The sequence below is a fragment of the Leuresthes tenuis genome, unplaced genomic scaffold (genome assembly GCF_036924035.1).
Source record: "Leuresthes tenuis unplaced genomic scaffold, fLeuTen1.0.hap1 SCAF_3, whole genome shotgun sequence".
In the NCBI taxonomy this organism is placed as follows: Eukaryota; Metazoa; Chordata; class Actinopteri; order Atheriniformes; family Atherinopsidae; genus Leuresthes; species Leuresthes tenuis.
In genome coordinates, this window is record NW_027325357.1 from 3,064,427 (window position 1) to 3,079,713 (window position 15,287).

At 45.1% G+C, this 15,287-nt stretch overlaps 2 protein-coding genes across 2 annotated transcripts in view; both read left to right on the forward strand.

Annotated features, from left to right (window-relative positions):
• LOC140302914 (uncharacterized) overlaps nucleotides 1-15,287 on the forward strand; it is a 163,421-nt gene that overhangs the window by 96,651 nt on the left and 51,483 nt on the right. The gene's annotated exons all lie outside the window — the stretch shown is intronic.
• mcm2 (minichromosome maintenance complex component 2) lies at nucleotides 3,435-13,681 on the forward strand. Its single transcript, XM_072381446.1, has 20 exons — nucleotides 3,435-3,502; nucleotides 4,594-4,787; nucleotides 4,865-5,037; nucleotides 5,140-5,270; nucleotides 5,341-5,479; nucleotides 5,564-5,661; nucleotides 5,744-5,865; nucleotides 6,282-6,489; nucleotides 6,588-6,722; nucleotides 7,381-7,572; nucleotides 8,564-8,657; nucleotides 8,758-8,836; nucleotides 9,079-9,250; nucleotides 9,333-9,459; nucleotides 9,542-9,654; nucleotides 10,898-11,062; nucleotides 11,149-11,223; nucleotides 11,355-11,537; nucleotides 11,622-11,777; nucleotides 13,505-13,681. The coding sequence occupies exons 1-20, from the start codon at nucleotides 3,497-3,499 to the stop codon at nucleotides 13,613-13,615; spliced, it is 2,673 nt and encodes an 890-aa protein (XP_072237547.1). The 5' UTR covers nucleotides 3,435-3,496; the 3' UTR covers nucleotides 13,616-13,681.

The window sequence follows — 15,287 nt, forward strand, 5'->3', positions numbered from 1 at the left end:
ACATCTTAGACTTAATTATTATTTACTTATCAGCAAGATTGTTCTTTTAAACATTAAGAAATTACTTTGCAGCTTCGAATTCTTCCCTCGAATGAAAAAGATCTCGTCGCAGAATAACCCGATACTGATCTCCTTCACTACAAAGGCAAGACAATCCAACAAAGGAAGAACATAATGGCTTCAAGATTTACTTCTTATTTGTGCCAAATGTTTAGAACTGTTATGAGTCATGAGCTGGAAACACATGTGGACTAACAATGGATCAAAAAGGCTTCAAAGCTGGAGCACGATAGAACTGGAGCTCCCAAACTAACAAATGAATAAGTACAGGTGAGTAAAAGGTAAGTACAGGAGAGACTGACAGAACGAGTTATAAATACAGGGAGGGTTGATGAGTTGAGGGACAGCAGGTGAGTAATTAACAGGAAACAGCTGTGCAGGGAGGCCGGAGGTCTAAAATGAAGAGCGAAACAAGTGGAAACTAACCAGAACACACAAGAAGTACAAACTTCAGAGGAACATGAACATAAAAAACAAAGAGAATTAAGCACACGATGACACAGAACTGGGGAGTGAGAAACAAAAGCTAGAAAGTAAGCTGGAAACAAGAGAATATGTCAGTCTAACAAAAAGAGGACTCAAAGAATGAAGCTCCAACAAAATACCAGAACTCAAACTGGAATAAACCACAAAGCAGAACAAAGACACTAAACAAACCGAACAAAAATCAAGAATAAACCCAAAGACCAAATCTCCATAAACTAAAACCCAGAGACTCTAACAACAGCTGCCTGAACAAGCTTAAGAATACAGTGAATCTGTGTTAATCTAAACTTTTAAGGCCAGAAACCCCGCTGAGCAGCTGATGAACGAACCTGTGATGGCTGGGATGTCAGCTTGAATAACGTGTTTTAAGGATGCTTCATTTTCCTCATGTTCAGGCAGAGAGGATGAGCTTCACAGTCCAGAACCTGCTGTTTACTTACAGCATCACCTCTTCCTCATTTATCGTGTTTTTATTGTGACTTTACTTCAGATAAAAAGGTAATTTCGGGTTTTCATTTCATCCCTACGGAGCTCGGATGCGTTTTCTCCTTTTGTGCCCGTACTACAGAGGACATTTTATCGTGTTTGATCCACTGTGAGGGCACTTTAGAGGGATTTTAACTGAGCTCTGAGTGAACCCACTGCTCTGAAATGGAAAAAACAAGTAAAACCCAAATTTAAAAAAGAGGCCAGGACACCGAGTGGATATGAAAACTGAACGCAATGATTTGCAAATCACACAGATCATAGAGACAATTCTCATTTCATGAGAATCAGCTCATCTCGAATCTGACGGCAGCAGCGTGTCTCATATATATTGGGACGGGTCCATCTTTCCCACTGTGTAGCATCCCCTCCTCTTTTAACAACATCTGTAAACATCTGGAACTGAGGAGACCAGCTGCTGGACCTTTGGCAGAGGAAGGTTGTCCCATTCCTGTCTGATGGAGGGTTCGGGCTGCTCAGCTGTCCTGGGTCTTCTTTGCTGTGTTTCAGGTGGTGAAACATCTGGACTGCAGCAGGTCAGTGCAGCAGCTGGACTCTTGAAACATCTGAACTGCAGCAGGTCAGTCCAGCAGCTGGACTCTTGAAACATCTGGACTGCAGCAGGTCAGTCCAGCAGCTGGACTCTTGAAACATCTGGACTGCAGCAGGTCAGTCCAGCAGCTGGACTCTTGAAACATCTGGACTGCAGCAGCTCAGTCCAGCAGCTGGACTCTTGAAACATCTGGACTGCAGCAGCTCAGTCCAGCAGCTGGACTCTTGAAACATCTGGACTGCAGCAGGTCAGTCCAGCAGCTGGACTCTTGAAACATCTGGACTGCAGCAGGTCAGTGCAGCAGCTGGACTCTTGAAACATCTGGACCGCAGCAGGTCAGTCCAGCAGCTGGACTCTTGAAACATCTGGACTGCAGCAGGTCAGTCCACCAGCCGGACTCTTGAAACATCTGGACTGCAGCAGGTCAGTGCAGCAGCCGGACTCTTGAAACATCTGGACTGCAGCAGGTCAGTCCAGCAGCTGGACTCTTCTGCTGGAACAGATGCAGGATGTGGTTTAACTTTGTCCTGCTGAAATATTTCAGGCTTTACCTGAAGAAGGGAGCAGATGTTGCTCTAAAACCTGTTTGTACCTTTCAGCATTGATGGAGCCTTTCCAGATGTGCAGGTTTCCATCCGGACTAAATAGCTACAACATGTTCCTCCAGAATTCCTTTTTGGTACCAGTTACTTTTACTCTTGTTTTAACTTGATTGAGGCGTGTTGCTGCCATCAGATTCAAGATGAGCAAAAAATTTTCTTGAAATAATAAAGTGTCTCACTTTGAATATTTAATGTTTTCTTTTTTTTGTAAATAAAATGCAAACTTCTTTGATTTGAGAATCATTGCATCCTGTTTTTATTTACATTTTACAAACTTTTTTGGACTCGAGCAAGAGAAGCAAATACAGAAAGAGAAAATAAAGAAAGAAGGAAGCAAAAAAGGAAGCAAAAGAAGGAAATAAGGAAGGAAAAAAGTGATCCAAATAAAGAATAAACTGAGAGAAAGAATGGAAAAACGAGGGCCGAAGGCAGGAAATATAACGAAAACATCAACACTGAGTTTGTTTTTACTGACATTAAGAGCCTTTGTGATTCTTCTGAAATGTTTCTTGGTTTTGTTCTTTATCTAATTTCAATGTGTCTCACCTCATGAGTCTGATCAATACCTGAACTGTTTGATTGTTGAAGTTTTTACACAGAAAGTAGTTTAAGAGCATTTTCAGCAGATGGCCTTTATTAAAAACTGTTCCAAGTTCATGTGGCATCCTACATTTTTTTTTAAATATAAACACATTTATATATATATTTATATATATAAACACAATTAGGCTCATTTCGTATCTTCCTGTATCCATGATAAGGTTATTTGTGGTGAAAAAAGTCATATTTTCCTCAATATTTATACTTCCCCAAATGTGATGTTTCACAATATGAAAGTTATAAGACAAACTTATATAATTCATCTTGTTGTATAAAACATATCAACAATATGAGGTCTCCATAAGTGTGTTTATACAGTTTATTTTATCCAAAACTCAAGTCTCTGACTCCTTAAGTGAGAGCGAGTGTTTCCCGGGAAAATGTATTGCGTCATAAACACCGCCCAGTCCCACGGCCGATACAAAAAGGTGCGATTGTTTTAGACAAAGGTCCGCACCGCCTCCTCTAACAGCCGTTATTAAAAACCCTGAAAACAGGCTTCATCGGGTTTAAACGAACATACTCTGACTCAAAGACCCCGCCTCTTTGCAACAAATCCACCAATGAGAAGGCCTGACGTCAGATGCTTATTTGAATATTCATTATGTTTCGCGGGCTTTCAGCGTCACGTGGTTCTTTCGCGCGAAAAGCGACTCCCGGCAGGAAGTAGAAGTGTCTTCAGAGGAGGCAGACAGACAGCAGCGCAGCAATGGCGGTGAGTTATAACGGTTTAAAACGGATAAACCGCCGCGTCGGCTGGCTTTATTTGTACATTAGTAGAAGAATAAGTTAACTGAAAGTAGATTCTACTCTTTTAGTCTGAGTTTTTTCCCAGTTTTAGTGATTCTACTACTGTCTGGGTCACAACAATGACAGAGAGGGTTCTCCTTGTAGAACCCAGATCGTTATTTTGACTAAATTTAGACGCAGTTAAGTGTTAATCTGGACTTTTAGTTTTAAAATATGCAGAAATTTGTAGAAAGTGGCCCTCAGATGGCACTCTGTGTTCGGGCTGTTTTGTCGTCTTGCTCAGAAAGGTTTTGCCATGTGGCTGCAGATGAAGTTTATGGTGTTTAGCAGACATCGTTTTTGTCGATGGATATGAGTATGTGATAATGATTAAAACATTAAAACAGGTCAGAACCTGCTCCCCGGGGTGTTTTAAAAGCTAAACTGCATTAAAATCAGATTCTTCCCGTATAATTTCGTTGCTAACCTCCTCTAAGTCATTTTCCTGTGTTCATTTCGTCCGTTTTTCCTGGGATGGTTGATTTTTTTTATCCTTTTTATTCTACATCTTTGACTTATTCGCACTGCTGGGATGTAACTAATCACATTTATATAAAGCTACATATACTCTGCTGAGTTATGCCTCCACCAAACTGCTTTTTTCTGCACTGCAACAGGACTTATTTTTTTAATGACAGACTTTATTTCCAGGTCATAAATCTGCATATTTCTGAGCATAAAACCAACAAAAAACTTAAAAACCCATCAGTGCTGAAGTATTTTATAATTCCAATAATAAAAACCACATGATAACTTTGAACATGTATTTTTTAATGTGATATTTTGCTGTAAATGCAGGACTTAAAGGGCCTTATTCTATATTTACAGAGATGAGATATCTTGGATATAAAGTCTTGATCATGAAAGCCACTTTACTGTAATACAAATAACAGTAAGTGAGTAATACAGATGATGGAGGTTCTTTGGGCTGGATTTGTCATGAAACAGTATAAACTTGTTTTAAACTAAAGAGCTCTGCGAGGTTTGAGATATAAATGCTAAACGATTTGTCGGCAGGATTCCTCAGAGTCGTTCCACGTGGCCACCAGCCCCAGCCGAGCCTCCAGGAGAGGAGACCTGACCTCCAGCCCCGGGCGAGACCTGCCTCCCTTTGAGGACGAGTCCGAGGGGCTGCTGGGGGATGGACACCTGCCCGGAGAGGAGGAGGAAGACGGGGATGGAGAGGAACTGATTGGGGACGGGATGGAGAGGTGAGGCCCGGATCCGAATACCAGAACCAAGTTTGTGTTTTGGGGCTTTATGACCATAACTTCCTCTCCTTGTTTAGGGACTACCGTGCCATCCCGGCTCTGGATCAGTACGAGGAAGAGGGTTTGGACCTGGATGACGAGGATCTGTCGGAGCTGTCGCCCGGAGCCCGGGCTGCGGCAGAGGAGGCGATGAGGAGGAGGGACCGGGAGCAGGGGGCCAGCGGACGGCTGAGGAGAGGACTGCTCTATGGTGAGGGGGGGGGGACACATCTGGAAGCTGGTCGGAAATACTTTGCACATCAGCTGATCCTAAATGAGAGCCAGACTGAGAGTAAATTTTGCTGTTTTCCAGACAGCGAAGACGAGGACGACGAGCGCCCCGCTGCTCGGCGGCGGCGGCTGGCTGAGCGTGCAGCTGAGGGCATCACGGATGGAGACGAAGAGGAGATGATTGAGAGCATCGAGAACCTGGAGGACATGAAGGTTGGTGATTGAGCCTCAGGAGCGCTGAAGCTTTTTGGAGCGCGTTCTTTACGTCTTTCCTGACCCGCAGGGCCACACCGTGAGGGAGTGGGTGTCCATGGCGGCGCCACGCCTGGAGATCTACAACCGCTTCAAGAACTTCCTGCGAACCCACGTGGACGAAAACGGACACAACGTGTTCAAGGAGAAGATCAGCGACATGTGCAAAGGTAGCTGGGGTTTGTGGCGGTGAAGCAGTTCGAGGCGAGCCGTCTCCCGCTCAGAATAACGCTCGTTTCATCCTCCCGTTGCAGAAAATAAGGAGAGTCTGGTCGTAAACTACGAAGATCTCGCCGCCAGAGAGCACGTGTTGGCGTATTTCCTGCCGGAGGCTCCAACTGAGATGCTGAAGGTGAGTTTTTGCAACCTGCTGCGGAGCGAACGACTTGAGCAAACCTGGGTGTGTTTCCACCGACTTTTCTGCTCTCTGTCAGGTTTTCGATGAAGCGGCCAAAGAAGTGGTGCTCGCCATGTACCCGAAATACGACCGCATCGCTCACGAGATCCACGTCCGTATCTGTAACCTGCCGCTGGTCGAGGAGATCCGATCGCTCAGGTAGGAATACGTGAAAGCGCCCCGTGTTTAGAACAGAGCTTCAAATCTGGATCCAGGTTCATGGAACAGCTGTTTGTGGTCAAAGGTTAAACTCATAAACTCTGGATTAAAACAGGAACTACAGCCGGTAACGGTCCAAATATGGGTTTAGATGTTGGTGTAATCACTAGTTACAGGTATCACCTGCGTTATTAACCCTTTAAGTGCCAGATTTTAAAGAAAAAACCCCAAAAAACTTCACTTTTTGACAAGATTTCAAAAGGCTGCAGCTTGAAATGGTTAAAGATGAAGAGATACTTGTAATTAAAAGAATACACGATGTTCAGGACTCTCAACCCGTTCTATTCCGTTCGGTGGCTTGCTGCACCAGAGGAAGGTGTTCACATCTGGTTTTCTTCTTCTGTGGTCCTCCTCAGGCAGCTCCATCTGAACCAGCTGATCCGGACCAGCGGCGTGGTGAGCAGCTGCACCGGCGTCCTCCCGCAGCTCGGCATGGTCAAGTACAACTGCAACAAGTGTAACTTCGTGCTGGGGCCCTTCTTCCAGTCCCAGAACCAGGAGGTGAAGCCGGGCTCCTGCCCCGAGTGTCAGTCTCTGGGGCCCTTCGAGATCAACATGGAGGAGGTGAGAGGAGGCTGATGGGAACTGGTTTTCAGCTCAAACTGAGGAACAAGGAGTTTAAATGAACCCAAATTAACTAACCCATCGTGTCCCTACATCAGACGGTGTACCAGAACTACCAGAGGATCACCATCCAGGAGAGTCCCGGTAAAGTGGCGGCCGGGCGCCTCCCGCGCTCCAAAGACGCCATCCTGCTCGCCGACCTGGTGGACAGCTGCAAACCCGGGGATGAGATAGTGAGTCCGTTCAGCCTTCGCTCTTTATTACCTTCATCTGAGGCGAAGAGAAGGAAGAAATAAAGTCTCACGTTGGTTTTACCTCCTCAGACGACCACAGAACAAAGAGTTCGACATGTTCCTGATGTCTGAAATCGAACAAAAGATGATTCTGCTTATGTGTGGGTAGAGGTTGCCAGGTCTGGGGGCCTTGAGTTCAATTTCAAAGTACCATTAGGTTCCAGGAGGCTCGGACGGGAGTTTATGCCCGTGGAAGATAGCTTGTAACTGATTAAAGCTCCCCAAAGTGAAGCAAGTAAATATGGAACACTTCTTATAAGTTAAAAGTGTTCCAAAACGAAGTAAATATGAAGCTCACTTAACCCAGAGCCCCAAAGTGAAGCAAGTAACTTCACACTTCTTATAAAAGTCAGCATGTAAACAAAGGCTCCACTTCGGCACACTTTCGCCAATGAAAAAGTGCACAATTGGACTAATTTTGGCAGATGGTCCAATTCGGGAACGGATGGAAACCGGAGCTCCAGCGGGTAAAAGCGGGGGTGTGTGCCTGAGGAAGAGTGCTTATGTGTGGGTAGAGGTTGTCAGGTCAGGGGGCCATGAGTACCATTAGGTTCCAGGAGGCTAAGCTGATGAAGGTGTTTGCTTCTCTCTCCTTCAGGAGCTGACGGGCATCTACCACAACAACTACGACGGCTCCCTGAACATGGCCAACGGCTTCCCGGTGTTCGCCACGGTGATTCTGGCCAATCACGTCACCCGCAGGGACGAAGGCGTCGCCGTGGCAGAGCTCACCGACGAGGACGTGAAGGCCATCGTGACCCTTTCGAAGGATGAACGCATCGGCGAGAGGGTGAGGAGGCGCACACACATCCAAGATGGCGGCTCGTGTTGTTTCACCAGATTTCACCAAAACAAACACTGAAGTTAAACAACAGCAATCTTAATTTAATATTTGTGCTTTTTAAGGTACTTTTCCGCAGTTTGGAAGGAGGTTATTTTGTTTAAATATATCACTGATCCGTGTTAAACTCTGACGGGTTTCTCCTGGAACACATGAACCGGGTCAGGAGGTCATGAACAGAACCGTCGGGCAGCAATAAAACGTGTTTAATAGGACAATAAAATCTTTATCGGTTTAAATAGTTTTCTCACCTTTTATAATAACCAGGAAGCTGTTTAAAAACGCCTCCTCGTTGCCTCAAAATGGATCAGTTCCACTGGAGCTTGTAATGGGTCCTCCTCTGTGGTTCTGATGTTTGGATCTGAGCTGGTTTCAGGTTGTTCAGCAGCCTGAAAGACACAACATCCATTATGACACAACATGCAGTGCAGATGAAGCCGCCCAGCAACTGAAAACGTGTTAAAAATCCCCAAATGAGTACAGCAAAGTGATTTAATCTGCTCTGGATCCACAAATCGGGACACGTAAGAGAGGAAAAAGACATATTTCCAATTAAATTAAACCAGAACAACCTAAATAAACAAAGTATAACGAACTCATTCAGTTGTGTCCTTAGTAAAAATCTGTCCAAAGGGAAGAAACTGACGCTGGTTCAGTGGTTTTTATTTTATTCTCATGCTTTACTTTTCAAGGAAGTGATGGAACTTCACTATTATCCATCTGCTTGTGATTTATGATTAAAAAAAATACCAAAACCTTTGAAAAAACATCCATATTCGAGGTTTTCCTTGGATATTTCCAAGGCTCAGGTGATCCTATGAGCTACACCGGTGATGATTTAATTTGCTCAAACTGTCGGTGGGTTACGCCGCCTCAGCAGCTCAGAAGATGATCCGTTATTGGTCCTAAAGGTTTGAATCGGACTCTTTCTGACCCACAGGTCTTTGCCAGCATCGCGCCGTCCATCTACGGTCACGAGGACATTAAGAGAGCCCTGGCTCTGTCGCTGTTTGGAGGAGAGCCCAAAAATCCAGGTACGAAAAAGCTCTGATGTGATCCTGGACCAGTGGTGTCTCAGTTTGTCCTCCCTCCTCCTCCGGGGTCCATAAACTCCTCTCTCTGCTTCTCCTGCAGGTGGGAAACACAAGGTGCGTGGAGACATCAACGCGCTGCTGTGTGGAGACCCGGGAACCGCCAAGTCCCAGTTCCTCAAGTATGTCCCAGAAACCGGAGCATGAGAGATAAAATGATAATAAACCCATTCATTTGTGTCAAGTGAAGGCCTTGATTTACCTTAAAACATAGCATTGAGTCTTTAAATCTGCCTCAGAAGCTGTGAGTATGTAGAAAATGAAATGCAACCAGATTTAAACCCGTTAAAAAGAGACTAATAGAGCAGAAATAACCATATTCTCGTCCACGATCAGCCCTAAAAGGACGTAATCCTCTGTGCAGGTACGTGGAGAAGGTGGCGAGCCGCGCCGTGTTCACCACGGGTCAGGGGGCCTCCGCCGTCGGGCTGACGGCTTACGTGCAGCGACACCCGGTGAGCCGCGAGTGGACGCTGGAGGCCGGCGCGCTGGTGCTGGCCGACCGCGGCGTCTGTCTGATCGATGAGTTCGATAAGGTGAGCCGAGGCCCGACCGGCGCCACAAACACGAGTAAAAGCTGCGGAGTTGTAAGAAAACGTGTAACTCTGCGTCCTCCAGATGAACGACGCCGACAGGACGAGTATCCATGAGGCCATGGAGCAGCAGAGCATCTCCATCTCCAAGGCCGGCATCGTCACCTCGCTGCAGGCCAGATGCACCGTCATCGCCGCCTCCAACCCCATCGGTACGTCCCTGAAACACGCCGACTGGCAGCTTATCGGCTGCTGGTTTCAGGCGTTTGAAAGTCTCTGTTTGTCTCACTGCAGGCGGCAGGTACGACCCGTCCCTCACCTTTGCTGAAAACGTGGACCTGACCGAGCCCATCGTGTCTCGTTTTGACGTGTTGTGTGTCGTCCGGGACACCGTCGACCCCGTGCAGGTAGGAGGCGTCGGCCTGATTCTGGGCAGCGTTCAGTTTTCAGCAGAACTTCATACTTAAAGGGGAACTTAAACCTGGACCTTATTTCTGGCATGAAATACGTTCATCTACTCACCGAGAACAGTTTGGTGAAAGTCGGCGTCCTTCAGAAGATATTTAGATAACTGGAGATCCATATAACGGAGTGAACGGGGCTTAGAGGATGCAGCCTCTAAATAAGGCATTATCTGTCTTTATTTCACCAATACTTTAAGAAGAATGAATGAATGAACGTGTGCTATAGCTCTGTTAGCTCATAGCTGCTGTTATGTGGCTACTTGCAGCTATAGGAGAGCTAACGGAGGGATTTCTACACAGGCACTCTACTGGGACCACTTCATCCACACGCCCCCCTGCAGCACAGCTCATTCACTCCGTGCTCTGTGACAGTCGGCTAACTTCACACAGAGTTTGCTGCTGATAGTTTTGTGCAACATGGCAGGATATTTATCAGATTTTGACAACGTGAACGACGACTTTGAGTAAGATGGACGTTCTTACCGGAGTGAATAAACTGTGCTGCAGGGGGGCGTGTGGATGAAGTGGTCCCAGTAGAGTGCCTGTGTAGAAATCCCTCCGTTAGCTCTCCTATAGCTGCAAGTAGCCACATAACAGCAGCTATGAGCTAACAGAGCTATAGCACACGTTCATTCATTCATTCTTCTTAAAGTATTGGTGAAATAAAGACAGATAATGCCTTATTTAGAGGCTGCATCCTCTAAGCCCCGTTCACTCCGTTATATGGATCTCCAGTTATCTAAATATCTTCATAAATAAATAACTGTTCTCGGTGAGTAGATGAACGTATTTCATGCCAGAAATAAGGTCCAGGATTAAAAATACCGGAGTTCCCCTTTAATCTGGTTGTGTACATTAGTCTGAATTCTTAAACTTTTCTCCACAAGTGTTCATTAAAAATGATGATTTATGTGAAATTTTAACGTGTTCAGTCCACAATAAGACGGGAACGTCAGATTTAAACCTTCATCTACATGTTCAACAAGATTAACTTAAAAGGAAATACTCCTCGTATGGAACAAATAACCTGATGAGAGCTGCAAACAGCTGGATTTGATTGATTAATCGAGTAATATTTACTAAGAAACTGTTTAGTTTGAACTGTGAGGACCGAAAGCAAACCGGTTCCTGAAGGTTTTGAACATCTGAGCTCCAGACTCGTCTGACTCGTGGTTTGTGTTCTCAGGATGAGATGCTGGCTCGCTTCGTAGTTGGTTCCCACATCAAGCATCACCCCAGCAACAAGGAAGGAGGCGTGGCCTTGGAGGAGGTGGTTCTGCCCAACACGTCGGACGTGCCTCCGATTCCACAGGATCTCCTGAGGAAGTACATCATCTACGCCAAAGAGCGGGTGCGAACAAACGCCAGCTCCTCGGGAACCTTTGCAGTAAATAAATACGTTAAAGTTGTGGTTTAACCTTTTAAACGCTTGTGTAGGTTCACCCCAAACTGAACCAGATGGACCAGGACAAGGTGGCTCGGATCTACAGCGACCTGCGCAGAGAGTCCATGGTGAGTCGGCCGAAACGTGGCTCAGATTTCTCCGGAAAGTAGCATCGAAACGAATAAATCTAAAGAAAGACGAATGTAGCCGAGGAAACATGAGAAGTGTTGGTTCTAACGTGTGTTTGTGGCCCTGACAGGCGACAGGCAGCATCCCCATCACGGTGCGTCACATCGAGTCCATGATCCGGATGGCAGAGGCTCACGCCAAGATCCACCTGAGGGACTACGTCCTGGAGGACGACGTCAACATGGCCATCAGAGTGATGCTGGAGAGCTTCATCGACACGCAGAAGTTCAGCGTCATGAGGAGCATGAGGAAGGTTTGTGGCCCCGGTCCCCTGAACGCATCACGGGCTTTTCCTCTCGCCTGTACCTGAGCGACACTCGTCCTGATTTGTTCGCAGACGTTCGCCCGGTACCTGGCGTTCCGCAGGGACAACAACGAGCTGCTGCTCTTCATCCTCAAACAGCTGGTGGCCGAGCAGGTCGCCTACCAGAGGAACCGATACGGCGTCCAGAACGACACCATCGAGATCCCCGAGAAAGATCTGCACGATAAGGTAAAGAGAAGAAGTGACCGGAGCGTTTCGTGTGAAGTCTGAGATCTTTCAGTGTCTGTAGGTTGGTCCGAGCGGCGCCTGCTTGTGCTTTAATATGAGGAAGAATAAGAAATAAACTCAGGTGAATCGGTCACAGCGATGTCGGGTCCTACGGTGACGGTTTCAGGCGGGCTCAGAGCGCCTGATCAGCATGTTTTCACAGGTGTGGATTTAAAGGTGTGACGGAGCCAGCGTTCACCTTTGTTTTGACCTCATGGTCTTCTGTAGGTGGTTACGAGTTAAATTTACTCTTTGTTGCCCTTTTGAGAGCGAAAAATAAAACAGAACAAGGTGTCCGAACCCGTTTGGGATGTTCGGGACTCCAGAGCAGCGTTTCCCAGCCCAGCTTCACGATAAAGCTCATTAAGTCCAGCTCCTCGCTCGTCTTCCACCGTCTCGTCCGCCATGTTTAGAAAATGGACCGATTGGACCGTTTAGACCAGAGGTCGGGAACCTTTTTGACTAAGAGAGCCATGAAAGCAAAAAATTTGGAAATTTATTTCAATGAGAGCCATATAATATATTTTAAAAGTGAATTCAACTAAATGTCAGTATAATAAGCCTCTGAATTTATTAGCATATTATATTAGCATATTATTTATTAGCATATTATGTTAGCATATATTAGCATATTATTTATTAGCATACTCGCCATCTGTGAATGGTTTTCCGTTCCTCACTATTGCTAAAGATCCAGCAAAGCTAGCAGAATTATAGCCACCTTGCCGGGTTGCTGCTGGCTGCTTGTACCCTGCTCAGTAGCTCTCGGCACGCTTTCTTTCTGCTGTCTCCTGCCGGGTATTTTGATGCAAAGGTAGCATGGCGCGTGTCGAAGTGCCGCTTTACATTCGACCGTTTCCTCGATGTAATTTTGTCTTTGCAAATTAGACACACCGCAGAATTTGCTCTCTCCACAAAGGCGAATTCTTCAGTCCATTCGGCCTGAAATGTACGATACTCGTCATCTTTTTTTCTTCGTCGAAGGATTAGCTTTGAGCTAATGACCGAGCAGACTGATTCAAAAGGGGGCGTTTACCTGTTTTACGCTGCCAACGTAGTCCAGTATCATCCAATTAAAATAATGCTCCTGCAGCCCTGAACAGGACATGAAAAATCGATGGATGGATTAAAACAAGTGAGAATATTTAGTTTTATCTGCGATCCAGATGCAATCATCAAAAGAGCCACAGCTAGCCATAGGTTCCCGACCCCTGGTTTAGACTGTATCCGGTTTAGAACCAGATTCTGAAGAGGTCCAAACTGGATTTGACTCAGATCAGAGTTAAGTTTGAGCACAAAATAATTGGATTCGGGCCTCATTTGACCTGCAGTCTGAAGGCAGACGCCCCTCCGGTACTTTTACCCCAACCGGAACCATTTGAACACGGCAGCGGCTCTCCAAAAGCTTAAAATGCGAGTAAAAGACACGGATGAGTGATGAAAGTGAAGATGAAGGTCTAGTGATGCAGAAACCAACATGGGCTGCAGTTTAGAAGAAGAAGGTGTCTATAAATGACCTCCTGGGCACAAAATGTTGCTTTCAGGTTACTTTGGAGTTGTACTGATGGCTTTTTTGCTGTTAAACTTTCACCTTTTAATCCACCCTAAACAATAGAAATAGAATCCTCACGTCCTGATCGTTAAAGCCACTTTTCTTCTTCTTCTTCTTCCTCCTCTTCCTCCTCCAGGCCAGACAGATCAACATCCACAACCTGTCGGCCTTCTACGACAGCGACCTTTTCCGCTCCAACAAGTTCAGCCACGACGGCAAGAAGAAGCTGATCCTGCAGCAGTTCTGAGAAGCTCCTCGGCCCGCTCCTGCTCCTCCCAACACGATGAACTGTTCAGGGGCCACATCCTGTGAAGAGCCGCCGCCGCCGCCATGGAAGGACGTTTTAACTGCAGAAACATTTCTGTTGGAGTTTGAGATGCTCTGTTCTCCCAAAGCCCCTCAGCAGAGCTTCAGCAGGATTATTCTGGTGTCTGGAGATTAAATGAGTTGAGATGGATTCTTCCTTGTAAATAAATGTACATGTTTTTGAAGAGATGCGACTTCCTGCTTCTCTTCATCTGGATTTCTGTCACATTTACCTTTTTTTCTGACTGTAGATGTTTATATTTGAAGCCTTTTCTGCTCTGTGTTCATTTTTAGAGGCGACTGATAATGAAAAGAAACCCACAAAGTTCTTAATGTTCTGATAATAAACCTGAATTTGTTGAACAACTCTTGGCTATTTTCTGTCTCAAAGCAGTCTGAAGTAAGTTTAATAAGCGGGGAAACTAAAGTGGGCAGTTTAATGTCTTCTTGGTTCTCTGTACATCTCAGTTTGTCCCTTTTCTTTCAGCTGAAGCCTACAACTGTAATTTGATTCAGATGAGCAGCAACAGTGGTTAAATTTGAGGTGTAATATTCCTTTTTAGGCTCTAAGACAAGTTAGATGTGTCTGTGTTTGAGGAAAAGACCTGATTGAGTCTATAATGACACAAAATACCAACAATGCAAAGCACAGACTTCCAATCTGACTGATTTCCAGCCGTCTGTCTGTTTTCTTCACCCGTTCAATCTGATTCAGGACCACCGGCTGGTTGATTTTTAGTAATAAAGTAAAGATGAGATGGATCATCTTTCCATTTTGTCCCTGAAGTAAAATGTAAATACAATAAAAATGTGATGAGGACATATTTGCTCCCATAGAACAGAAAAAGTTCTACATTCGGTTGTTTTTAGCAGATTTTATGAACTCAGGAAGATAAAGTTGGTGGTTTAATATGTTCTTTGTGTTTCTCATATAGATCTTACAGACATATTTTCTTTCTTGTCAAATGTAAAAACTCTTTTCTTTCTCTCTAGGTTCGCTGTGCTGATCAGAACCACCGAGCAGCTCCATAAACATGTTTTTCATCAAAAACCAACAGAACAAATTATATAACATGATACACTTTATGTTCCCTTTGAGAAATTTTGGACATTAAGCTCCCATCACACTGATAAACACAAGCAAATATTAAAATTCTCCCTCACTGGGGGCACATTCCCCACACACAGCATTATATTTTATTATCCACATAAAATAAATGTACAGTGAAATGAAATATATGGAGAGAAAAACTAAAAAACAATGACCCAACCCATGAGCCTAAAGAAAGATTGAAGCAGGAACAAATTAGTTTACATTCGGGGACCCAGAATCGCCTGCGAGATGGTAAAAAATCTGTTTTATTTCACGTTTGTCACCATCTGTCGTCAAATCAATAACTTTTCCACGTGTCTGTGGACTATCTTTGAAAAATTTGCAATAATATAGCTTTCTTGACAGTTTTGATGTGTTCATTTCCTAATTAACGGCTCGTTTGAACCGTTTTCACTATATATTTGATATGTTTTACACATTTTTATACGGGAAAGTAATTAAGATATATTTACGAGCAGCACCTGAACGCATCAGTAAAGTAAAGGATTCAATTGGCTGC

Excerpts from the sequence above, each read along its gene's own strand:
- mcm2 (XM_072381446.1), top strand. Across the intron at positions 5,866-6,281 it reads GAGGAGATCCGATCGCTCAG|GCAGCTCCATCTGAACCAGC; the intron begins GTAGGAATACGT and ends GGTCCTCCTCAG. Across the intron at positions 6,490-6,587 it reads TCGAGATCAACATGGAGGAG|ACGGTGTACCAGAACTACCA; the intron begins GTGAGAGGAGGC and ends TCCCTACATCAG.